This window comes from Diplodia seriata (assembly GCF_021436955.1).
Source record: "Diplodia seriata strain FDS-637 chromosome Unknown scaffold_6, whole genome shotgun sequence".
In the NCBI taxonomy this organism is placed as follows: domain Eukaryota; kingdom Fungi; phylum Ascomycota; class Dothideomycetes; order Botryosphaeriales; family Botryosphaeriaceae; genus Diplodia; species Diplodia seriata.
The window spans coordinates 2355207-2380432 of record NW_027117313.1 but is presented as its reverse complement, the minus strand read 5'-3'; the positions used below and the strand labels follow the sequence as shown (position 1 = coordinate 2380432).

Genomic DNA, 25226 nt, shown 5'->3' with positions numbered 1-25226 from the left:
TCTCACGCCCCAGTTTCGAAAGAGGAGAGCAGCGATCCGGAGGAGCCCGCTAGATCTCGAAGTAAGTCTTCATTGTAGTCGCAGTCAGGAACCCACCAACTTATACAGTCCCAGAGCAACCCACAGACCAACGCCGCTGGTATGCCATTCCGGTGGCATCACCTCAGTGGTGGATTATTTGGACGATAGCTGCATACACCATGCTCCTGCTTGTTCTCGCCCTCGCCTGGGCAGACGGAGCCGATGGCCGCCCTCTACTCCTTTCAAAAGGTGGACGCATGGCGTTTGCTTTGATGTGCACATACGTCATCGTTATGGCTTCATTTGGAGTAAATCGACTGTGGGAAGGGCCAAAGTCCTGGGGTATCGCATCCTTCCTGGCCACCACTGTGGCTACCATCTCGCTGTGGGCGTACGCCGAAGCTGTCATGGTGCAATGACATGTTGGGTATCTGCTCTACTATTAATTGCTACTATATCTTTCGTGTGCCTTCGTATGTTGCATGTGCTCTCATGTATGCGCTTATTTGCTGCGCTTGTAGATCTTCCTGAGGAATTCATCGAAGACCTCCTTCTTTAGACCCTCGCTCTCATCAATCTCCGCAATCATCTTCTTGATCTCGCCGACGCGCTTCTCCTCGTAGTCCTCATAGATCTTCTGCAGCTTCAACTCCTCGTAGAGCTTCTTGACCTCAGCCTCGCAAGCGCTGTCCTTGCGGCCGTAGTTCTTCTCGAGCACGGCGCGCTGCTCGGGCGTCGCAATCTTGAGCGCCTGGTTGACCAGCCACGAGCACTTGTTGTCCTGAATATCCGTCCCAATCTTGCCCAGCGTCGTCGGGTCGGCGAAGTTGTCGAGGTAATCGTCCTGGATCTGGAAGTACTCGCCCATGGGGATCAGAATGTCCTTCGCGATCTGCAGGTTCTTGGGCGTGGCCTTGTCGCAAAAGTGCAGGGCAAGGGCAACGGGGAGGTAGAAACTGTAGTAGGCGGTCTTGTAGATGACGATGAAGGTGTACTTCTCGAGCGAGAAGTTGTCGAGGTCGACTTTGTCCTCGGGGGCGGTGAGCAGATCGCAAGCCTGGCCCAGCTCGGTCTGGAAGGTGACCTCGTGGAACAGCTCGACAAGGTCGATGTACTTGTCCTTGTTCTCGCGGAAGTACTTCTTCAGCAGGATGTATATAGCCGACTCGAGCATGAAGGCATCGTTGATGGCGATCATGCCAACATCAGGCATGAGATACCAGCACGGGCTGCCGCGACGGGTCTTGGAGCTGTCCATGATATCATCCGAGACGAGGAAGAAAGCCTGGAGGAGCTCAATCATCCAGCCAAGAGTGGCCGAGTGGAAGAACTCATCCTTGGACAGGTCGCGGCCGAGCAGAAGAGACGAGGTGTCGACGACCGACATGCCGCGGTTGCATTTGCCGCCAACGGTGTTGTGGTTCAAGCTCTAGAGCCGAACATTAGCTTCCATATCCTCCGCACGGCGCGTCTTGGGCAAGCATACGTTCTTGAACCACACGAGCGCATTGTCGGGAAGGCTGTACTGCTTGCAGTGGGCAAGCAGGTCCTCAACCAGCTGCGGGAAGACGCTCTCGAATTCCTTGAGGGTGACGGGCATTGTGGCGGATGGCAATGTGTGACTGGCGTCGGCAGGGCAGAGATGGAAGGAGAGGATGGAGAGAGAAGGATGGAGGAGGGGCAGCAAAGGGTCCAAAGGCGGTGGAGCCCGGCGTAAACAATTCGGATCGCCGAATTAGGCTGGCCGAAGTACCGCCGGCGGGCGTGTTTACGCGCCGCGGAGGAAGGCGCGCGGGCCCTTCGTCACAGCTTCCGCGAGCTTGAAGAAGCTACAACATTTCGCATCTCTGTCGCGGACTTCCAAACGGAGTGGCTCGTGCAGTCGACCTTCTGCAAGCACCGATCGCCACCAAGCGCTCATCATTGTTCGCTCCGTGCGGAGCTGTTGCAACCATCATGAGCAGTCTTTCCGAAAGCGACTCCGCTCAGCTGCAGGCGCAGCTGCGCCACGCTGTCGTCGCATGCAACGAGCGATGCCTTTACCAGTCATCCAAATGGTCCGTCGCCGAATTTTCCTCTCCACCTTACTAGCAAGCCTGACAGTGGTGGCCCAGGGCGGCCGAGCTTCTCAATTCTCTCGAGTCAACCGACCTAATCTATGGCTCAGATACGGATGCTGATTCCCCGGTCGATGAAGAACCCCCCTCTAAGAGAGATCCCTTCCCTTTGGATCCCATCGAGTCGTCATTGGAGTCTAAAGAGCTGCACAAATTCCTTCTTGCAAAGTCATTCTTCGACTGCCGCGAGTACGACCGTTGCGCCGCCGTCTTCATACCTGCATCTGCGTCTGGCGCACCCGCTCCGACTCCATCGGCACCTCCACCAGCCAAGCCGAAGTCCAGTCATAAGGGTAAATCTAAAGCAAAGGGTTCAGAGGATGCACAACCGGCCACGGTCTCACTATCGGGCATCAGTCAGAAGTCGTTGTTCCTAGCTCTTTACGCAAAATACATGGCGGGAGAGAAGCGCAAGGATGAGGACAGTGAAATGATACTCGGTCCGGCTGATGGTGGCGCAACGATCAATAAGGAGCTCAACGGCATCGCGAGGATATTAGACGAGTGGTTCAACGAGCGCAGTGCCGAGGGCAAGGAGAGCTCAGGGTGGCTGGAATATCTTTACGGTATTGTCATGGCCAAAAGCAAGAATGACGAACTGGCGAAGCAGTGGCTCCTGAAAAGTCTGCACTTGTACGCATACAACTGGGGCGCATGGCAAGAGTTGTCATCTTTGATCAGCTCAGCAGAGGAACTGAGCCTGATTACAGAACAACTGCCCCGAAACCTCATGACCTTTCTTTTCCACATCTACACCAGCCAGGAGCTCTACCAATCTACCGAGCAGATCCACAATGAACTCACGCAGGTTCAGACCATCTTCCCTAACAGCGCATTCCTCAAAACTCAACGAGCATTACTCTACTACCACTCAAAGGATTTCGAGGAAGCCGAATCCATTTTCTCCTCCCTCCTCATCACCGACCCCTACAGGCTTGACGCGCTCGACAACTACTCCAATATCCTCTACGTCATGGCTCTCCGTCCGAAGTTGGCCTTCCTCGCCCAACTAGCCACGGCCAATGACAAATTCCGACCGGAGACATGCTGCGTGGTGGGCAACTACTACTCGCTAAAATCGGAACACGAAAAGGCTGTTATGTACTTCCGCCGCGCGCTCACATTGGATCGAAACTTCCTGTCCGCGTGGACGCTGATGGGTCACGAGTACGTCGAGATGAAGAACACGCACGCAGCCATCGAATCATACCGCCGCGCCGTTGACGTCAACCGCAAAGACTACCGCGCTTGGTACGGTCTCGGCCAGACTTACGAGATGCTAGAAATGTACAGCTACGCATTGTTTTACTTCCAGCGCGCGGCGAGTCTTCGGCCTTACGACCCCAAGATGTGGCAAGCTGTGGGCAAGTGCTTCGCAGAAGTTGGCAAGATCGCGAACGGAATCCGTGCTTATAAGCGCGCTCTCGTTGCAGGCAGTTATTACGACGGCGGCAGCGGGAGCTTTGGCGGTAACCCGGGAGAGGGCGGCGCGCTGGCATCGGGCATTCTTGATCCTGAGACGTTGTACCAGATCGCATTGCTGTACGAGCGCCTCGACGACCGCGAGGAGTGCGCCGCCTACATGGAACTGTGTCTGGCGCAGGAAGAGGGGCCAGAACCGGATCCGGATGACCCGAATGGTTCGGGAAGCCCGGGCGATAGCGAGAGCCTGGGCGTCGGTGTCACACCAACGACGAGCAGGGCAAGGATGTGGCTGGCGAGATGGGCGTTCTTCAATAAGGATTACCAGCGCGCGATGGAGTTGGCGAATGAGTTATGCCAGGATGGGGTTGACGTGGAGGATGCAAAGGCGTTGGTGAGGGATGTGAGAGCGAGGATCGAGAGGGAGAGAGGGAAGGGCTGATAGGCGTGGCATTGACTGTTAGTCACCAGGTTGTTCTCATCATGCGTGCTTGTTCAGACAGACTAGCGGGCGCTGGAAAACGGAAGCGCTAACCTAGTCAATATTCAGCACGGATCTGTTTCAAGACTTACCTCCTATACCTTATAGCTGACTCCTCCACGGCTACTATTTCGCGAAAGGAAATAGATAGGGACTCGTGGAGAAGTTGTTGGTGGACCCACTTGAGGACGCGTCTCCGCGCGTGCCCGGAGCCGCCAGTGCGGGAGCGATGACGCCATGGTGCCAGTCAAGGCACCCGACCCGGTGCCAAGCGGAGATCAACGCCGCCTCCGAGCGCCGCCCTCTGCTGGCATTTCCACTGCCCAGACCGTCGCCGTCAAAGTTAACCTCGTACGTTCTTCTCGAATGCACAGCCCTCGCTTCCTCAAATGCTGGCTTTTCCCACATGATTGGTGGCGATGGGCGGCAAACGCGTCTGCAGGGTCCTTGGCTAGCAGATCAGATCGGATCCGCTGATGAGTCCCTGGCAAGCCCGACCCTTTCAAGCCCAGCCTTGATGACGCTGATGTCCTCCAAGGATGCGGCTTGCGCCACGAGGTCGGGCACACCACCAGAAGCACAGAAGGGACTGCGCGATCACGTAGGTGGGCTTCTCACTGTTCCTTGTCTGTCCGTGTCTGCCGCCACCACGAGCGGCGTACCTTCTCCATCCTTCCTGGGCTGGGGCTGCCTTATGACGACGGGGCTCCACCACTGATCTTCACCTGTTTGCGGGCGCCGCTCGCGGATTGGACTCCGCCAGCCCAGCTTACCGGTCCAGTTCCTACTTAATATATCCCCTCGCCCCTCTCCACTCCTTTCTCTCCGCTTCTCACTCCACCGCCGTCATGAGCAGCGACGATTCGGAGATTGGTTCCAAAGAATCGGATGTTGCATCCAAAGAAAGTGTCGCCGAGCACGCGAATTCCGATTTCAACTACGCCAAAGAGCATTCAAGCATCGACCTCACGCACCGATCCGAGCGCCGTGGACGCACCACGCTCCTCCACCAGTTCCTGCGCCCGATCCGCAGCCATCTCGTCAAGCCCAGCGACCCGCATCCTCCCGGCTCGCCGCGCCTAACGCCGCACCCATCATGCACAAAGATCTGCGCCGTCCACGAGCGCAAGGTCGCCGATGTATGGATCTATGACCTGCAGCCGGAAGAGACGTTCCAGACGACACACAAAGTCATGGCCTCGGCGGCGGCGTCGCACCTGACAACGGCGGGCGAGATCGCCCGCGAAGCCAAGGAGGAAGATACCCTGAAAAAGAACTCGTCGCGCAACACGGGCATCGTGCGCCGGCTATACTACGTCGCGGGAGGTAGCTGGCGCGAGCCTCCCAGCCATCAACACTGGAAGTTTATGGCTAAGCTAGCGGCCGCCACGCCCGGCACTGCCGTCAGCGTTGTCAGCGTCCCGCTGGCGCCGAACGAGACGGCCAGCACAGTGTTCCCTCACCTCTTAACGCTGTATGAGAAGGTCATGCAGGAGTCGGCAATAAGGGGTGAGCGCGTCATCTGGGGCGGGGATAGTAGTGGGGGTAACATCGTGCTTGGTCTCATCGGGGAGGCGCTGCGCGTGGGCAGGCCGGGCCCGTCGGCGAATGAGAATGTCCCGAATCGCGACGCCGTTGCGGGACGGGGCGACGTTGATGGGGATACTAAGCACAGGCCCGAGTACGAGCGCGGAAGTACATCAGATGAGGTCAAGCAGTTCGCGGTGGATGAGGCGCTACCGACAAAAGAGAGGATGGGTGTCAAATCACTACCTGCGCCGTCGGCCATCCTCATCATCTGCCCCAGCGTAGACGCTCGCCGCGTTAACGAGGACATCGAGCCGCTCCAGGATAAGGATCCGGTTCTGATCGCGGAGGAGAGCAAGCAGCAGGCTGCGGACTGGGCGGGCGATTGGGCGTTGGATGACGAGCGGATCAGCCCGGCTGTCAATACCGATGCCGAGGACAATTTGGTGCGGCTGCTTGAGGAGAAGAACGTCAAGGTGCACGGAGTGACGGCGGGCTACGATATTCTCAGCCCCGACGCAATCGTACTGAGGGAGAAGCTGGAAAGGGGAGGCGTCTGGGGGAAGTGGCTGCATTGGGATAAGCAGATGCATTGCTTCCCACTGGCCTGGTTCTACGGAATACCGGAAAGCAAGGAGGGGCTCCAGTGGGTTATAGACGTTCTGAAAGATGAGTAGATTCAGCACTAGTGGGATGATCTTCTTACGACAGGCTTCTAGATATTAGAAAAGGGTTTGCGTATAGAAGCCCGACGTGGAGGTCGGGTGCTTAATGCATTATTACCGAAGATGGAAAGAATGATACGCGATCCACCGCCGCCAATTGCTCTGGCGATCATTCGGATGCCGCCAGCTTCCGCACTCCGGTCCACATTTGTAGCTCTGGTAGGCTGATGAGCGTACGGGGCCACTAATAATGCCCATGCGCCGCAGTACACGTCGAATGACAATGTAGACCCCACAACTTCTCTTCTGCAAAAGCGCTCGGCAAACGCAGGAGTCGGCCATATGAATCTCTCCGTTTCGGCAGTCTACAGTCGTGCGCGTTCAACGATCGGCCCCATGAGTCTATCCGGTGCATCGAGGGGCTCCCTAGCGCCACCATGTGCGCCGTTGGTGAAAAGCGAGGGTCGAGCCAAGTGCAACGGCTTCCTATTGGTACCCCAGATCTTCGTGAGACGACCTCGGCACGAACGGGTTCTCCACGTCTATTGAGTTTAGCTGGGATGAAGTGCGTTAATGCTGAAGAGTAGCCATCTCATAGCCACGAAAGACAGCAGTCCTTTCCCTAACAAAGTTCACGCGATGCCTATGTCGATACAAGTGGCGATTTTGGCGCGAGAGGAGTACGGACGTAGTCGGTGGACTTGGATGTGCGGTAGGCAGCCACCTGAGTTCCTTCCTCTCCGTGCAACGAGTGGAGTGGCGCGCTTGTGCGGAAGGAGGAGATGCCTCGGTGTTGCCCCAGGATTTGGGCGCCACAAGGCAAAGCTTGGCCTCCAACGCTGGCTCTGGCTGCGCATCATTTTCGGCCGATAAAAGACATTGCGTCAGGTGGAGCCCCCCATAAATCTTGCGGGTAACAGAACCGAGGCACATACCACCTGCACCAGTCGCCCTTCCCGTTGTTCCCGTGGGGTTATAAAGATGTGTGCTGCTTTCTGACCAGTCGCTCTCACAACCTAAACGCTTCCCTCACGCGTGCTTTCCCCTTTTAGCCACATCTGCTCCTGTCGCAAGCTTCCGCCTCACGACCGAGCCAAGCACGATCAACGTCACGCCACACCTAATTGCTATCCACAATCATGGCTGAAACGACAACCGACTACGATATCGTCATCGTGGGAGCTGGAATATCCGGGGTCAATGCCGCCTACCGAATTCAAACGCAACTGCCCGCGGGCACAACATACAAGATCCTGGAGGCGCGCGACAACATGGGCGGTACCTGGGACCTCTTCAAGTATCCCGGTGTCCGCTCGGACTCAGATCTATATACCTTTGGCTTCCCCTTCCGCCCCTGGACCAAGAACAATGCTATAGCGGACGGACCCTCAATTGTCGAGTACATCAAGGATACGGCCGCTGCCTACGGCATTGACAAGCATATTCTGTACCGCCATAAGCTCTCCTCTGCAAATTGGTCTTCGGAATCCCAGACATGGTCATTGGACGTCGACGAAGTCGGCGCGAGGAAAAGGATGAACTCATCATTCCTGATCATGGCCACCGGCTACTACGACTACAATGAGCCACTCCAGACGACTATCCCAGGCCTTGAAACCTTCAAGGGCACCATTGTGCATCCGCAGTTCTGGCCCGAAGACATGGACTACTCGAATAAGAAGATGGTCATCATTGGTAGCGGTGCAACCGCCATCACTCTCCTTCCGAACCTCGCAGAGAAGGCTTCCCACGTTGTCATGCTCCAACGCTCGCCCGGCTACATTGTTTCCCTACCTTCCTTCAACCCCATTAACCACACCGTTCGATCCATTTTCCCCTCCTGGCTTGCCGATACCCTCATTCGGTGGCGTTTCCTGGTAACAGGCTATCTGATCTACCACTTCTGCCGTGCCTTTCCCAACGCCGCTCGCAACCTCCTCCGCCGCGGCACGGTCCCACAACTTCCCAAGAACGTTCCCCACGACCCGCACTTCGAGCCCAGCTACAACCCCTGGGAGCAACGCATGTGCATGTGTCCGGACGGCGACTTCTACAGAGCACTCCAAGAAGGCAAAGCATCCATCGCAACCGGCCGCATCAGAACCGTCACCGACCGCAGCATCGAGCTCGAGGACGGGTCGCGCATCGACGACGTTGACACCATCATCACAGCGACGGGGCTGAAGATCCAGCTCGCGGGCGGCGCGCAGATCAGCGTTGATGGCGAGCGAGTGGAGCCAGGCAAGAAGTTCCTCTGGAAGGGGCTGATGATGCAGGACGTGCCCAACGTTGCCTTCGTCATCGGCTACACCAACGCCTCGTGGACGCTGGGCGCGGACGCGACGGCGCAGCTGGTAACGCGCCTGATCGGCCACATGCGCGCCAAGGGCATCACGAGCGCCGTGCCTCGGATCGAGAGTCCCGAGGACTTGAAGCCCATGCCGGTGTTGAACCTCAGCTCGACGTATATTCACAAGGCGGAGGGTGTGTTGCCTAAAGCGGGCGATAAGGGGCCGTGGGTGGCGCGGAAGAGCTACTTCACTGATATTTGGAATGCGAAGTTTGGGGATATCCAGACGGGACTGCAGTTCTGCAGGGTTTCGACATGAGATGCGAAGAAGCGAGAACAGGGCTCAATTGGCGCCTGGTTGGGAGTGTTTTCTGATGCGCATACCTCGACCCTTAGCACTTTACATCCGAGCAATTCACGTTCATAGCGTCAAGTCTACATTAATAGAGTTGGAAGAAAAAGGAACGTGGATTTCGGTGAGAAAGAACGACATGACGCATGGGTTAATTAGCTTTCCGAATTGGGCCGACACGCACGTGTTAGCGCGTTGTGGTGGCAGTCGCGTCGGGGACCAAGCACCCTTCAGTCAGCCACCAGTTCGGCGCCTTTGTTGCCTGATGGCAGCTTCGCAGGACTCTGCAACACACTCACCACCATGGAGGACGACGAGGATTCGCTGAACACGCAGCGCATCGCAGAGATCAGGATGTTGGTACGCAGCTCTTTTCCCTCGCCCTTGCGCATCACCCCGGCTTGCTTGCCTCAGCAGTCCCGCATATCCCGCTTTTATGCACTCGCTATGCACGTCGCGCCGCCCTGTCGGTGCTTGGTGCCAGGTTCATGACTTGGAGAGAAACGTTACCGCTCACACTTTGTTTTCGCTCGCTCATCGCAGACTTCGAGCCCGGCGCCCGACGCGTCGCGTCTGCCTCTCTCCGCCGCGGCCCCAGCCAACCACAACGCGCATCGTCCTCCAACCGCCGCTATCGCCATCGACAACGACCACCACCCACACAACTCTGCCGTTCACGACTGCCCGCCCAGCACATCACGGTCGCATTCGCCAAGTGCGCGCAATTTGCCGGCCGACGGCCACCGCACCGCTCGTCGTCACCGCCACCTCCGCCGCTCGGCCGCCCTCAATGCCCATCCGATTCCGCATTTAACACCGTACCGATCCGCTCCACCTGCCGCTCTCCCAACAGCGCCGCTCGACGCGACGCATCACACGCAGCTCAGGATGTTCAATTCATTTAGCGGGTTCGAGGGCGACACCCAGCCCATGGACTCGCAGCTGTATCGAGATCACTCGGCCGGACTGCACGCCATGGTCGCGCATAAAGTTGCCCCCGGTGTCGACACCATTCAGACACAAGACGATACCGAGCAGGCGACATACTCTGAGGGTCGTACGGAACATGTCGATCTTCTCAGCGACTGGCGAAGTCCGGAGAAGAAGCATGATGCCGCGGAGTCGCAAGTGTCATTCGATGGACCTATGGACGATGCGGACGCGGGCGAGCTTAGCCTGGGTGCGCCGACTCAACCGGACGCCGCCACACAGCCGCGATTCGCACAGCCCGAGACGCCTGCGACGGCCGGGAAGAAGCACAATCGTCTTGGGGAAGTGCTGAGCTCAGTGACACGCACGCCCGGTTCTGCGATCAGCCCGAACCTGTTCAATAATGGCACCGGTATCCCGACGTTCTCTATGAGCCAGGTATTCAACCAGACGCAAGGCAATTCCTCGCCACAGCTCGATATTCATCGCTCCGATCTGGTCTTTCAGCGCCCGTCGCCGAACCTAAACATGCGATTCTCGTCTGATGCTGTCACGACCCTGTCTTCGCCTACGAAACCCTATTGCAGCCCGTTCTCTCGTGCGGCAACAGAACCTCGGGATACATATACTTCCATGAAGGAATCCCAGGATGCGCGTGATCGCCAACGTATGGTCGCGATGGAAGCCGAGCTGGAGCAGCTAAAATCTGAAGGATGGGATGAGTTCGAAGACGAGCGTGCACATCAACAAAGGAAGAGTGACAGGGCCAGAATAGAAGCTCACATACAGATGCTGAAGGACCGCTTGAAAGACTCCACCCCAGCAACAATGAGGAATCCTGGACTCACTAGGAGCAATACGGTTTTGTTCACTCCTGCCAAGCACCACCTCAAGCAGAAGACAGTTGTGGAGATATTGGACGAGGGCGGAGACTCGGACTCAGAAGATGAAATGGCATCCGAGCCGCCCACCGTCCAAAAGCCTCAACAGTTATCTCAGCCAATCGGCGTTCAGGTGCCCATGACCTCCTCGCGTCCGCGGAGTTCTGGAAGAAGTGGGCAGGTCCGTGATACTGGATCTCCTATGGCTACAGATGGTATCTCTAGCAGCCAAACGAGTGCTAAGAAGAGTCAGAGTCACAGCAACAGAACATTCAAGAGACTCCTCGAGAGTGGGGAGGAGGTCGCAGTTGCTGACTCTCAACCACGCAACTCGCAGACTCAGGAGGACAGCAATCCAATGCCGACCCATATGCCTGACGCATCATCCTTGGACACTGGAGTTGCACAGTCACAATATTCGGTCATGACAGATGGTAGACGCGCAGAGGTGGATGCGCACATAAGCAAGACACTCAAGACGTCGTCTATCCCCCGACCACCCGCCAATACCAGTCAGATGCTTGCGGCGGTTGGCGATAGCGGATACGCGGAAGAGGTGGAGAAAGAGATGCCGAGCAGCCCGCCGTTATTTCAGCCCGCTGATGAAAATGACGAAGAGGACCGTGAAAGCCATGAGAGATATGGCTATGAAGATCACGATGGATTGGGCGTAAACGATGACTACGATAAACCTGACTGTACCCAAATGGATGACGGCGAGGGCCCCGATTACGTGGACTCTTCGAGCAAAGCAAGCGAGCAAGGGGATGATGAGGATGAAGTCGCCACTATCGTCTCACACGTGGATAAGCGTCATGACGGACATCATAGGACGCGTTCGGAGGCGGATGAAGCGGCAATGATGCAGCAAGAGCAAGAAGCGCATACCATCCCTGATGTTCATGAGGAAGAAAAGGAGGAGAATGCTGGAAGGGAAGAGACTAATACCCCCATGAATCCACCACGAACGAAGAAAGCGGTGGAGACGCAGAACACCATCCCCGATACAGACCCTTTTGATGAAGGTCCTGCTTCGTCCTCTCCACAGCAAGAAGCAGGTCACCATACCGCGAATGCAGAAACTGCCCAAAACACCGAGAACAAGATCGTACAGGAAGCTGCGCAAAATACTGTACAGCAAGGAGAATTTAGCAATGCTACGTCCAATGTGGCCAATCCTCAAGGAACAAATAATTACGGCACCGTACAAACGCACCTTCCGGTCCCAGCTTCACCTCCCAAGTCGCAACAAAACACCCTGATGCCATCGAGCCAGCGGACGCCTCGATCCTCCCGTCCTATTCGCCGTCTCACCGATATTGCAGCAGATCTTTCCCAACGCAACGAGCCGCTTGAGGAACTGGAAGAGGCTATGGACATCTTGAATGATGAGGATAGAGAATTTGCAGAAGTCATGTCTTTGTCGCGTCCTAACTCTCGCGGGTCGCCCTTCCGTCCCGCAAAACGCCTGAAGACGTACGGCCATCGGGCTCTGCGCGAATCACCCAAAAAGGCAAACAGACCACCATCGGTATCTCCCACGCCGGAAAACGGGAAGATGGCCCAGGAAGAGGAGACTAATGAGAACGAGCACGTGGCTGAAGAGGACATGGTTTTTACCAAGCCTGCGGTTTTGAAGAAGGGGGTATTATCACGTCTACTTGCGAAGTCTCCATCGAAGCAACACCCACCAAATGAGGCCACCGTAGAGTCTACTAAGCCCAAGAGCGGTCGTCGAATTGCCGGTGCTACGAACAAGCTTCGAGCCCGGTCGAAAAAGGTCTCGAATTCGAAGGATGCTAAAGCTGCAGACTCTACCAATGACCAACAAGAACGCCAGAAAGGCACGGTGCAGAATGGGGTTACTGCCGAGCATCAAAAAGAGCATGATAATCCGACCGCCTCTCGTCAGGAAGGCGTAGAAGAGAGTCTGGCCGAGCCCACCCAGGTCGTTGCTCCCAACCGAGTGTTCGCGCTCTTCAGAGACATGAAGCGCGCCTACTATCCCGCCACTTGTCTTGGTCTCTCACCTAGCGATGGAGTCCAGTACCGCATACGCTTTGATGACGGTACGATCGCAAATGTTGAAAAGATGCATGTTCGAAGTTGCGACCTGAAGAATGGGGACATAGTCAAAGTCGATCTTCCAAATATGCGAAAGAACTCGTACATTGTACGGGGATTCAAGCACATTCTATCTGCCGAACAGATCGAAGAGGCAACTACAGGAGAGGCAGTTGCACCTACAGATGTACATGGTGCACATATGGCCGTCCTTCAGGTCAAGCAACAAAGCAACGCGGGGGAAACTGTGGATGTCCCTTTGACGCATCTCTACATCACGCACTCTATGTGGATCCATTTCAACGATCGCACTTTTGCCCATCCATCCGAAGCCGTAGAAGTTGGGGCGCGACCGCAGACACCGTCAACAAATATGTCTGTCCCTGGTACGCCGGCTTCCGGGAAGACTCGCCGGACGGTGCTTCCGACACCTGGAGGATCCGTTCAGCGTCCTGTTGCTGCCGCACCCGTATCTCTCGCTTCTGACCTCTTCTCTGGCATGGTCTTCGCATTGACATTGCATGGGTCTGACGACGAGCGAAACACCATCACTAAACTCATCCTTGAAAATGGCGGCCGTATCCTCGACCCTGGATTTGAGATGCTCTTCTCAAGCAACGCCTCAAGTGCTGCCAGCCCCACAAAGACGCCCCTTACTACATCGAAGACACCTAAAGCCACACCTGCCAGCAAGAAGAAGGCCTCTGCACAATCATCAGACTCAGCCTCTACCACACTCACCTTGACCGCACAAGCTAGCGCACTCGGCTTTGTCGCCCTCATCTCCGACAAGCACTCCCGCCGCGCCAAGTACATTCAAGCTCTCGCCCTCGGCCTACCATGCCTCTCCTACCACTGGCTCCTCGACTGCCTGTCCTCAGGCACCCTCCGCCCTTGGCAGCTCTACCTTCTCCCCGCCGGCGAGTCGGCCTTCCTGTCCGGCGCGGTCCGCAGCCGCGTCCTCACCTCGCCGCACTACGAGCCGGGCGGTGACGATGCGAAGTTGGACGCCGTCCTCAGTCGTCGCCAGCGCTTGCTCGACGGGAAGAGTGTCCTTCTCGTACTGACCAAGGCGGAGCGCGGCCGTGCGTACCGGTTCCTGACGTCGGCCATGGGCGCCCGACGCGTCACGTGGTGCCGCGATGCGAAGGAGGCACGGAGGCGATTGGAGAGCGGCGAGGAAGAGTGGGATTGGGTGTATGTGGACGGCGCCGAGGAGCAGCTTTTTCCCTGTCTTGCTGCCGGTGCTGCTGCTTCTACCACCGGTACGTCCATCCCGGCAGGGAAGAAGAGGAAGCGCGGTGGTGCTGGTGGTGCTGGTGGCGCCACTGCCGCCGGTCCTGGTGCTATCTCGTTCGCGTCGACGGTGTCGGAGAGGACGGCGGGGAGCTCGGTCATCGCGTCTTTTGCGGAAGGCGTTGGTGCGGGGAGGGAAAGGGATGCGGGCGGTGTGAAGGTGGTCGAGGTGGGAGGGAGGAAGGTGAAGGTCGTGGGGGATGAGTTCGTGATTCAGAGCTTGATCTTGGGCGCTTTGCTTGAGTGAGCGGGTAATAGGTGCGTACATGAATTCGCGCATAATTAGTCGATGGGGGTTCGATTCAGATTACTGCTTTTGCTGTTTCTCTTTTTATCATTTTTCTTAACCACACGTATGGGTGGATAAGATAGGGGTAGTCACCCTTTCGCTCACTTTTCTTTTGGTCTACAAAAAAGACTGGCGTTTTCTGGGGAAAAGGCTGGGAAGGCGATCGAGAAATAGGGTCTGGCACCTGGAAATGGCAAATAATATTGGCTGAAAGAGGTTTTCTAGGGAAGTGTTAGATAGGCGGATAGAGATACCACGTTTCTGAATACAATTCCAAATCAAGACGGATGATCATCTCTACTCCTGCTAGCGTCTCCAAGGTTCATCATCCGCAAGGTCCACGACGTCAGTCTGTTCCATCCTCCGCCTCACACTCCTTCCAGTTCCCTCCAGAGCCTTGCGCTTGTTCACTCCGCCCTCAGCCACTTCCCCCTCCTTCCCCTCCACAACCCGCTCATACACCCCCTCCTCCTCCCCAAACACAACCCTCCAATCCACCCCGGCCTCCTCCAACCTCGCCACCCACCCGTCAAACTCGGCCCTCCTCCCCTCCCACCCGCTCCTGACCCGCTCCCTCGCGCGCTCCGTCTTGGTCACCACCAGCACCTCGGGATTGCCGCCGCGCCGCGTCTCGTGCGTGCAGTCGACCCCGGCCCGGCCCAGCGCGTCGTGCAGGTGGCGGCGCCGCTGCCGGCCGACACCGAACTCGCCGACGCGGCGGCCCGGGTCGGCCAGGAAGGCGTTGAGGGCGGCGCAGTCGGAGCAGTTTTTGGAGGCGGCGGCGCCGCGGCCCGGGCCGGGGCCGGGGCAGACGACGCGAGGGCGGACCCAGCGGGTGGGGTTATTTTCGTCTTCTTGGGGTGGCGGGGGGCCGAGGTGGCGGGAGCGGTAGGCGCTGAGGGTTGTGGCGTAGAGGGTACGAAGGGGGTCGTTGCTGGGGTCGGCGGTGCTGGCGAGGGAGTGGAGGAAGGGGAGAAGGATGGCGTTGAAGTCGAGGGTGTCGATGCGGGAGGTTTGCGAGCTGAGATTGCGTGCGAGGGTGGAGAGGCCTTCGGTGTCGTTGTCGGCGAGGAGGTGGGTGGTGAGCTGGACGAGGGCATCGCTGTCCAGACAGGGCGTGTGCGGCAGCGGGGGAGGAGCCAGACGACACCCCCGTTGCGGGCGGGATTGCTCGTGGGCTTTCAGGCGGACGTCTTTGGGGTCGTGCGCGAGGTTGATTTTGGAGAGCATCGTGCGAAGAACGGCGGCGAATACATCCTTTCTCGTTTCTTCGGGACAAGCTGTGTCGCTGTTGCGAAGAGCGACGAGGAAGCTGATGAGAGCAGGAGTCGTTCCGGGGAACCTTTGACAGGTAGAAATGATGCTGGCGTTGTCAGATTCTGGCCTTGAGGGAACGACTGGGCGCTCTACTTACGTATCAAGTCTCTTGGGGCTAAGGATGGTCACTAATGCGGGGCCGTCCTCGACGTAGAGTTTCGGTGCTTCGTCGAGGATTTCTTGCACGTTTTGCTCCATGAAGGCAGAGAATTCACCCTCGTCTTTCTTTGACCCTCCGCCTCCTGTTGCGTAGCCCGCTTGCAACTCAGTGATAGTTGCGATCCATTGACTGATGATCATCTGGCTTGGAAAAACAAGTTGGAGGCTGAATCTTGTCAACACATACGAAGATGCACGTGGGGTGAAAGCCGGGAAATCAAAGTCAAAATGCTTACCTGCTACGGATCTGGGAGATAGTGACCTTCCCTTGCCCCAGCCATTCCCCGACTTTGGCCGGTGTTCCTGTTGGCAGCTTGCCACTAATCACAGCAGTGGCATCCTGGAACAAAGGCACATCGTTCAGCATGATGCTGGACGAAATGATACTGGCTGGAAGCGGGCTCTCCTCGAGCAAATCGGTCGTTGTCCTGTATGTTTCGTGCATTTCTTTGTCTTGCCGGGCTTGCGCAAGTGCCCCCTGGGAGACTACCCTCAACGTGTGAGCGACGTGGTTGCTGGACGGAGCTGTCATATATCGCTCCTCCAGGGCTTTGAGCAGGTCCACCATCCGCTCCGAGTTCGTAGGCGCGAAACGACCACCGGCGCTCCAAAGACGGCTTGGAGCATGATTCTTGTACTGGCTCAGAAGGAATTTACCTTCGTCTTCTGCTAGCACGATAACGATGGCCTAAGGAATCAGCATCACGTAAGTAGCCAGACTCAGGTTCGAAAACTTACTGTTCTCTGCCACCATTGCTCTGTGCCCGCATCACACTCCCACGGTTCCTCACACTCAGTCATGTCAGGCTTGTCTTCTCGAAGCGTGTCGTAGCTGGCAACCTCATCCGGACTCAACATAATGTGTTCCGCGAGCCGACTGCCGTCGAGACCAAAGACACGCACGAGTCTGGCAGCATCTTCGTACACCTCTACTTTATCTTGTCCATAGATGCTCCTCCCACGCTGAAAGCTCGCCAAAAACACGGCAAAATCATCTCCGTCGCCGCAGGCGTCCTCAAGCGCCCGCACAATAGCCACGTCCTTCCCCTTCAGACTGCCCCTTTCTAGGCACCTGTCAATGCCTGGGTTTCTCCCGCTCGGGCCGAAGGCCCCGATTTCGATGCTGCTTTTGCCTGCATCATACTCTCCGTCCAGAAGATGGACGTATTTACGGCCATTCTCGTTGGGGCCGACCTCGAGTTTCCACCCTTGAAGCGCGTCTTTGAGGTCGCGTAGAGAGCTCGGCGGAATGGTGTCGTCTGCACTGCAGTTCTCCGCGATGGCGGTTAAGGCTCTGAGCAAGTTCGTTTTGGCGTTGCTGGCGTGGCGATCGGGTGAAGGAGACTGATGAGGCATGTTCACGTTCGAATTCTTCAAAGGTTGTTAGGGCGAGAAATGAAGCAGTGAAGGATGGAGAGGGGAAAAAAAGGAGCACGACACGGAAATTTATGGTTCAAGCAGGGCTAGGTCCCGTCAACTGTTGGGAGAAGAAGAAAAGACAAGGGCGTGGTCGAAAAGATCTGTCGTAAAAGCGCGGTTGTCTACAGGTTTCATTTTGAATACGCGAGACGCGTCCGGCACCGGGGTGACGCGACTTGATTTCCGGATGCAGTGAGATCGGAGCCAGGATGATTACTCGTTCACACATCCACAGCAGGCGACAGAAGATTAAGTTACTGGGGAATGCTACACTCTTCCAACATGGGTAATTGAGTCTGGCATCTGGACGAGCTTGCGAGCATTAAAGACACTCCTACGTGGGTAGTCGAATCCGATCATCTCTGCATTCGAGACTCCCATCTACGTCCGGACGTTGGATTCGACTGGCTCCGTTTGACATGTCCAAGTCCCCCTTATTGAGCGTGAGTTTCGAGTCTACCGACGAGCGCCGACCGGTCAGTGTCAAAGGAGTGGGCATTAGTGTCCGAGCCGGTTGGTGAAGGGAAGAGGTTCAAGATGCCTGAGGCAGCCAAGATGTCCAAGCGTCTGCACCAACCAAAGATGGACTAGCGTCATGTCTGCGCCCGGCGCACAAAACTCTTTTCGCGGCTCCTCAACTTTTCCTCCTTTCTTCTTCACGCACCCATTAGACAGTTCTTTTCAGCAGCCACCCAGGACCGGCATTCTGTCGGATTCCTGACCTGGTATCACCATTGTTGATTCGCGATGTAGCGGTGCGGAGACGAAGAATTTTCCACGTGCTTCATAAGAGCTGGCCGCGCATTTTTCACTGTTGTGCGGGCGGTGTCAGAGAAGCCCAACATACTGCCATCACCTTGGCAAGCTTGCTTCTTTCCTAAGGAAGCTTGATCAGAGGCAACGGTGCGACGACGTCTGGCCGAATGCCAGAGCACATACCTTAGGGTCTGACGCCCTTCCGTTCCCGACGTCCGGCATACCCAGCAAACGGTGATCAAGGCATCTGCGCGACTCAGCATTGCTGCGAGATCGCCTCTCCGATCAGCACACTTCTTGTGTACGCTGTTTGTGATTGATTAGGGCAACCCGGCCAGCGGGGACGGCGCCCGGTCCCAGTGTAAACCTTATCCAAACCGTTCCTGCAACGGCCATGCCACTCCCGCTCCTGTTGTATTGGGCCCCGCCGGCCAGCTCTCCGCAATCGAAGCCTTGCCCGCAATGACGTCTTTCGAGACACATGCGCCTTGCTCCGCGCGTGCTCATTCACGCTCGAGACATTGCCAGTCGTGGTCCAGGCCAGTCCTTATCCAGCCTCCATTCCTACTCCCCCGAGACTTTCAAGGTTGTTCGAATGCGGAGCTCTATCCTTGGCACGGGTGGCGCGCACCTGCATCATCATGATGATGATGGAAGAGGCTCCAAATCCGGGGGATAGACAGCACGTATGGGGGTTAGGACGACGAATGCAGTCGAGACGTCATCGGTGTCGAAGCCGTTTATATGCATAATGGAATTGATAACTCGATGATTAATCTAGCCCTCTCTTTCTCTTTCAATTCAGTTGATTGTATGTGCGTATGGAACAGCTGCTGTTCGCTAGCGGGAGAGCACCCCGCTCTCGGTGTCTATGCCGGATGTATATATGACCCGTCACTCAGCCAATGTGTAAGGCCAGCCATGTCTTCCGGACCGAGGCGGACAGATGGACGGATGACTGGCAAGCAGGCCCAGACCCTGGTGTTACCAGCCACTGCGGGGGACCCATGCTACTGGCTCGTTAGGCCTTCAGCACCATCATGGACATCGGGTTCGCGTGTACGCAAGCATAGGGAATGCAAGCCACGTGGATCATGCAGCCGATGATGGCGTGTGCTCGAACTGGCCCTCTCGCATGTTGCCACATGCGGCGATACTCGATAAGGAGATTTGCGTGCTTCTCCATCACAGATCTGTAATTTATGTGGAGTCCCTGACAGAAGTAACGACACCTCGGCGAACCAAGCACTCCCCCCTTTGTAAATCCCCCTGTGTTTAGTAACACCACTGAAGTCGTGGCGAGGAAGTAAGATGCTACAAACAGGCCGCAGGACTCGAGTACTTGGTCGAGGCAAGATAAACAATGACAGGACAGGCCTTCTTTACGTTTTACATTCAAGAACTACCTAGATCCTTGAGGAGTAGAACATGCCGAGGAGTGCTCACTTTCTGTGTTGTTTTCAAAGTGATCGGTGCACTTCTCTGCTCAAACCGAAACAGAAAACGCCTTCCATATGCTTGTGGGAACGGGGCGACCACCGAGATCGCAGCAATTTACGACTTGGATAGCCTCAATGATCGACCTTCCTTGACAGGGGAAAAAACATGCTGGGTATAGTTGAAGTGAAACAGTGTGGGTGACGAAAAAGCTAAGGGGACTTCATAATGATCGTGGAATCTCTCGTGGGGGATATGGTCTTTTTAGGGTTTTGCAAAGCTGTTCTACCGCCTGTGCCCCTCCGTCACGACATGCCACAGAAAATCATCGGCCGTTGGGCATCGGAGGCACGGGCGGCTTCTCCAGCTCCTCCTCGTCCTCTTCAGCTAGCAGGTCGTCGGCGTGTCTGTAAGATTCGGTTAGCATCGCCCCTTGACATGGTTTCGCCACCACAACATACCCAAGAAGGTTCTTGACGTTCCGCATCTCGTAGTGCTTCTTCCGCGCCTGCTCGAATTGACGGTGTTTCTCCTGCTCCTGCGGCGGCTCCTCCTCGCGCTTGGTCTCGTCCATGGAGTCCGGATCCACAACAACACGCTTCTCGCCATCCGAGTGGTGCGCGCCTGCGTTCTCCACCTCCGGCTCACCGAGGTCAAGGCCGGGAATATCATCCTCCTTCGACGACTTCTTCTTAGGCTTCGTCTTATCTAGCTCATCCACCACAATCTGGTTCGCGTCGAGCGCAGCAATCTCCTCCTCATCCTCAGCAGGATCGTAGTGGCTGGCGTAGGGCGTCTTCGGCTCCGTGATCTTCATCGTGCTGTCGCGCTGCTGCTCCGTCAAGTACAAGTTCGCCTCATCCCACTTCAGGCGCGGGCTGTTCTCGTCGTCGGCATCCGCACCGGGAGTGCCCGAGAGGCGGCGCGACGGCGGGCCGCGCGCGTTGGACGAAGAGCGGCGGTGGCCGGCATTCTGGAGGGTGTTCTGCAGCACGACCTCGCGCTCGGACATGCCGCGGGCGACGCCCGGGCGCTCGTTGGACGGCACCTGGGCGAGAGGGGCGCCCTCGCTGGTCGGGGACGTCGGGCTCTGGTAGGACGGGTTCTTGAGGATGCCTGGGCGAGCACAACACCGTCAGCACGGGAACTATCCAGGGCGCGGAACGGCTCGTGTCGGCGGCACAGCTGCTGCCGATCACCCGCTGCTACGTACCTTTAGGCCTCTCGACGGAGTGATGATGCGGCTGAGCCGTCGGGGAGTGCACGGGCTGGCTCATGGGCGAGTGCTGGGTCATTTTGGCGGTGTTGGAGGGGCACACACGTGAGGACAGGCCGACGAAGAGTGCAGCTCAGCTCGAGTGCGGGGGGATCGGGGTTTATCTGAGGGCTTCAGGAGTGCTCAGGATGGTGGGTCGGGGCGGGATGGTTATGGAGGGCCGTGGTGTTTCGGTAGGAAGTGAGCAGGCTCGTTGCCATGAGACAAGGCCTGCCCCCACCAACGCATCCCGACCCTGCACGTCCGATCGCTAGGTGCGTGCCGTTTGCGCGATGACGTTAGTGCTACCGAATACAAAACACGGCGGCAATCACGGCTCTACCGCCTCGCCAGCCGTACCGGATGACCTCCGAGCCACCGCGCCAGCAGAGCATGTGAGGGGGCTTGATTACTACAAGCGTGATGGCTGGGCCTTCCCCCGTCGCCAGCGCGAGCTCGTGAACGGCGGGTGCTGACCAGCCGTCATGAAGCAGCGTGCGGCCACCGCGCAGCCACCCCGCCTCGCCGCTGCCCAAACGCCGCCGGGCCCACGCAGAAATGCCGATTTCTTCGGAATCGAGCATCAGCTGCTCTTAATAACGCATCCAATCCGGCACATCGCCATGTCAATCTGGGCTGTGAGGCTGCTGGCTCCCTACCCAAGCACGTCGTGATGCAATGATCAGCCCGCGGGGCCCAAGAAACCCTCGGCTGGTGGCGGTACGGATAGCTCCGCACAGCTATATACTACATGCGGCGCCAGCCCTCCGTGCTGCTGCTCAGCCATCTCGACACATACGCGCGCCTGCATCGCACCCCGCGTCTTTGCACCACTCCCGAGCGCCCTCGCTCCTGCAAGGCACCCCAGTCATCCTCAGAACCACCAGAGTCGCCGCCCTTCGCGGAGGTGGAATCTGCTGCGCTATGTGACAAGTCAGTCGCGCATGCCTGAAAGTTACAAAAACAACGTAGTTGCGGGTGCGTTTCTCAGTAACTGCCTATTTACCTCATGCACAACCAGCGCCATTGTGTGGGCGGCTGTGCGGCGAGTCGGATTACCAGAGCGTGAAGAATCATCGTCGAAACTTGGGGATGTGGAAACACGGCAAAAATAGAACTCACATGAGACCTGCGAAAGCTTCCCGTTGGGGCAAAGTGTCAAGAGTCAGTCAAGAGTCTGCGTGTATCCAGGAATGCCGCCGAATGGCAGCGTTGCCGGACTTTATGCAGGTGAGATGCCCTTGCATCTAGCGCCATCATGTGCTCAGGCTCAGCACACAAAGCCGGGCGGATGCTGATCCGGGCGCTTTGCGTGGTCTTCGGGTACGCTGCGGCGTCCTCCTCGGCACGGCCGCTACCATAAGGACTTGTGTAAGGCCAAGGCCATGGCGATGGTGAACGAGTAAGACAGGCGCCAGTTGCGATGCGGGGAGTGCGCCAGCTTCAACGGCGAGGTCTTCAAGAACGGCGCGTCTCAAAGGCTGAGCCGCGGAGTATACTCCTCGGCGCCACGGTGCATCAGCAAGCTGCTGCTGTGGTAACGGCAGCTAGAACATGTTGCGGCCGACAGCGGTATGTCCCATCTTTCAGGTCGTCATCGCATCCTGGGTGCGCGCCCGAAGGGGCCCTCGTGATGACGGTTTTAAAGTGGGTTGAGCGTTCTCTCGACACACGCATCGGAGTCGCCAGCCGAGTAGAGTATTCGTGTCGGGCTGGCGATGATTTGAGTTGGTGGTCTTGGATTATTTGTAGAAGAAGAAGGTCGGCAGGCACAGAGAACTTTTTTAAGCGGCCGATTGTCTTGGCGCGCAAGGCCCAGCAAGCCGCAAAACGTAGCGCCGCGAACCGACATCTTTCCCGCATCGTCCATCAAGAACATCCGACCCAAACTCCTCCCATAGCACACCCGCCTCCACCGCCCCCTCCAGCTTTCGCCTACGTTTTCTTCGTCTTCAGATACCCTTTCTTCACCGCCGCGCCCTTCGCCGTTCCGCATCTTGCGCGCCCACATCCTCGCCGCCATCTCGCCCGTTGAAGCTGCTGCTGCACTTGTCTGGCCCTCTTGCTCTCCTCCACGCGCCGCCGGAGCGATCCCTCACACCCTTGCGCCACTTCCGCACGACAACCGAAAGTCCAATGGATAGAGACAACAACAACCTATGGACTCGTCGCTCAAAGTGAGCTCCCGCCGCCCGACGCTCGTCATCTGCCCGCGGCCGCGTCCCGCACCCTGCAGCCATGCTAATGTCTCGGCAGCTCCTCTAAGCTTTCCCTGTCCATGAACAACGACCACAGTGAACCGAAGAGTGACCATCCTCCACGTGCACGCTTCGGTGGCGGCGGCGGCTCCTCGCACGGCGGACGCTCTAATCCCTTCAACGCCATCCCTCCTTTGACAACGGGAAACATAGCCTCTCCGACGACAGGCGCTTCCACAGCCTTTGGTCTGGGATCCGGTGCCTTCGCATCATTCGGGTCCTCCACGAAAACGCCCAAGACGCCCGGTACCGCGTTCGACTTCGGCAAAGCGGCTGCTACTGTTGCGTCGCCCTCGACGCCCGTCGCCAAAGGCGACAAGACTCTTGGCAAAGCTACAACAGCAACACCGTCGAGGCCGGTATCGCAGAGTGCGCAAGAGGCGCCAGCCATCTCAGGTGAGCTTTCGTGGGAGGTGCCTGCACCTCTCAAGTACACCTGGGTCATCTGGTATCGCCCGCCCACGTCCAAGAATTCCGACTATGAGAAGTCCACGGTGAAGATGCTGCGAATGTCTACAGCGCAGGACTTTGTCAAAGTGTTTCGCCACCTCAAGCGCCCATCGATGCTTCCCACCGTTTCCGACTACCACTTTTTCAAGGATGGCATTCGGCCAGTATGGGAAGACGAGGAGAACAAGAAGGGAGGGAAGTGGATTATGCGGCTTAAGAAGGGAGTTGCCGATCGATACTGGGAAAATCTTCTTATGGCGCTTATTGGCAACGAGTTTATGGAGGCGGGCGAGGAGGTTTGCGGTGCCGTCGTCAGCGTCCGGAGCGGTGAGGATGTCTTCAGCGTTTGGACGAAGAACGACGGCGGCCGCAATGTCAAGATAAGGTGGGTGATGCACGCAGGGTTGGCTGCTGAGCACAGAGACTGACGCAGGTTGACAGGGAGACGATCAAGCGCGTCCTGGCGCTACCGCCCGACACACGCATTGAGTGGAAGAGCCACGACGACAGCATCGCACAACGGACGGTGCTGGATCAACAACGCCAGGAGAAGGCGCAGGAGAGGCGGCGGACTCTCGCGGAGGAAGGCAAGCAGCCGGAAAAAGCTTCTTCGTGATGACAGCGATCTCTGATACCATACGGCGGTTCGGTTACTTGCATTTCGGGACGGAGTGAATTCATGGGATTGAGCGTCTTTCTGGGATTCTGCAATGGCATTTTTGTGGGGATGAGTTGACGCTTGAGAAACCTCACACTGTATTCTAGTAGCCGGCGGGTGGGTGCTTGCCGTTTTGGGATTTTGGGTGAGCTCCGGGACCAGCGCTTTGCCTTTGAATTGTGCGCGCGAAAGCGCGGCTGGCAGCGCGTCAAAACACTGCGTTCTCAGCAAGCATGGTGTGCAACAAATCAAGATGCGATGCACAGCGATTCATACGGTAGTGGGACTAGCCTCGTTGGGCGCCCGAGCAGATTCGCAGTGGGACAAGGATTGGCTCCCGCGGCCCTGGCACGCATGGGCGGTACCGAGATGCACGCCCGCGAGTGTGATGGTGAAGCAAAGTGGAGCTGGCAGAGAGTGTGGGCTGGGGCTGCCTCGCAATAGGCGGCAGCAAACTCGTCTCCTGCGTGGCGGGGTGACAAAGCGGCGCACGATGCGATGCGACGCGATGCGATGCTGCCGGCGTAGCTAGCAGCTGCGGCGCATCCCACAAACGTCACTCTCAGCGTACCCAGGCGGCCGGAGAACAATGCCACTCCACCTGCCCGCACTCGCTGCGTGAAAATGCCAAACTGCTCCTCTCCGGTCTTGCACATGCCTCTCTCCACTGCACGAAACCTGGCCAGGTCCGTCTGCAAGGGTCCCTGAACGTGCTTGTCCGTCCGTGAGCGCGGCGAGCTCCACGGATGCCGCGCCTCTTCGCTGCTTTCGAAGGCCGCGGAAGCAGTGCTCGAGAACAACACCCCCGACCGCCACCTGCCGCCGGGAACCTCGCCGCAGGAGAATGGGTACGTGCTTGCCCCTCAGTCTGCACGCGCTTTAAAGAATTCTGCGCGCTGCCAGCGCACGCGCGCCGCCCGCATGTTCCTTCCCATTGTTGAACGGCCGCACGCTGACTTTGCGACTCTCACCCGCACCACAGTTCGATGATGAACCCCCGGTGCACGTCGCTTCCTCTCCCGCTCGATCTCGCACCTGGTTCCCGCGAGATCACCTGTAAGGACCCTGCCGCCCCCGCTGCAAACCTGGCCGACCTGCTCACATTACGCTACCAAGCTCCCCCATGCCCTCTCTGCGCGAACCCACGAACCGCAGGCCAGCGCCCAGAAGCCAGGAAGAGCT

The 25226-nt window shown here is 57.5% G+C and overlaps 8 protein-coding genes across 8 annotated transcripts; 5 read left to right on the top strand and 3 right to left on the bottom strand.

Annotated features, from left to right (window-relative positions):
* Positions 1 to 523: 523 nt before the first annotated feature.
* Positions 524 to 1621, bottom strand: ERG20 (Farnesyl pyrophosphate synthetase; the record flags this gene model as incomplete). The annotated part of the gene is made up of 2 exons (XM_066778029.1): positions 524 to 1450; positions 1508 to 1621. The coding sequence occupies 2 exons, from the start codon at positions 1619 to 1621 to the stop codon at positions 524 to 526; spliced, it is 1041 nt and encodes a 346-aa protein (XP_066632124.1).
* Positions 1622 to 1977: 356 nt separating this feature from the next.
* On the top strand, positions 1978 to 4002 carry cut23 (Anaphase-promoting complex subunit 8; the record flags this gene model as incomplete). The annotated part of the gene is made up of 2 exons (XM_066778028.1): positions 1978 to 2078; positions 2136 to 4002. The coding sequence occupies 2 exons, from the start codon at positions 1978 to 1980 to the stop codon at positions 4000 to 4002; spliced, it is 1968 nt and encodes a 655-aa protein (XP_066632123.1).
* An 887-nt stretch (positions 4003 to 4889) lies between these two features.
* Positions 4890 to 6245, top strand: SLS55_006598 (uncharacterized protein; the record flags this gene model as incomplete). Its single annotated transcript, XM_066778027.1, has 1 exon — positions 4890 to 6245. One exon carries the CDS (start codon positions 4890 to 4892, stop codon positions 6243 to 6245), a length of 1356 nt encoding a protein of 451 aa, XP_066632122.1.
* A 1127-nt stretch (positions 6246 to 7372) lies between these two features.
* SLS55_006597 (uncharacterized protein) lies at positions 7373 to 8842 on the top strand (the record flags this gene model as incomplete). The annotated part of the gene is made up of 1 exon (XM_066778026.1): positions 7373 to 8842. One exon carries the CDS (start codon positions 7373 to 7375, stop codon positions 8840 to 8842), a length of 1470 nt encoding a protein of 489 aa, XP_066632121.1.
* Positions 8843 to 9178: 336 nt separating this feature from the next.
* On the top strand, positions 9179 to 14293 carry RAD9 (radiation sensitive protein rad9; the record flags this gene model as incomplete). Its single annotated transcript, XM_066778025.1, has 2 exons — positions 9179 to 9231; positions 9781 to 14293. The coding sequence occupies 2 exons, from the start codon at positions 9179 to 9181 to the stop codon at positions 14291 to 14293; spliced, it is 4566 nt and encodes a 1521-aa protein (XP_066632120.1).
* Positions 14294 to 14641: 348 nt separating this feature from the next.
* Positions 14642 to 17167, bottom strand: SLS55_006595 (uncharacterized protein; the record flags this gene model as incomplete). The annotated part of the gene is made up of 5 exons (XM_066778024.1): positions 14642 to 15437; positions 15750 to 15956; positions 16048 to 16499; positions 16550 to 16718; positions 16956 to 17167. The coding sequence occupies 5 exons, from the start codon at positions 17165 to 17167 to the stop codon at positions 14642 to 14644; spliced, it is 1836 nt and encodes a 611-aa protein (XP_066632119.1).
* A 2581-nt stretch (positions 17168 to 19748) lies between these two features.
* On the bottom strand, positions 19749 to 20927 carry SLS55_006594 (uncharacterized protein; the record flags this gene model as incomplete). The annotated part of the gene is made up of 4 exons (XM_066778023.1): positions 19749 to 19830; positions 19885 to 20539; positions 20637 to 20644; positions 20920 to 20927. 4 exons carry the CDS (start codon positions 20925 to 20927, stop codon positions 19749 to 19751), a joined length of 753 nt encoding a protein of 250 aa, XP_066632118.1.
* Positions 20928 to 22956: 2029 nt separating this feature from the next.
* On the top strand, positions 22957 to 24002 carry SLS55_006593 (uncharacterized protein; the record flags this gene model as incomplete). Its single annotated transcript, XM_066778022.1, has 2 exons — positions 22957 to 23771; positions 23828 to 24002. The coding sequence occupies 2 exons, from the start codon at positions 22957 to 22959 to the stop codon at positions 24000 to 24002; spliced, it is 990 nt and encodes a 329-aa protein (XP_066632117.1).
* Between the last annotated feature and the right edge of the window lie 1224 nt (positions 24003 to 25226).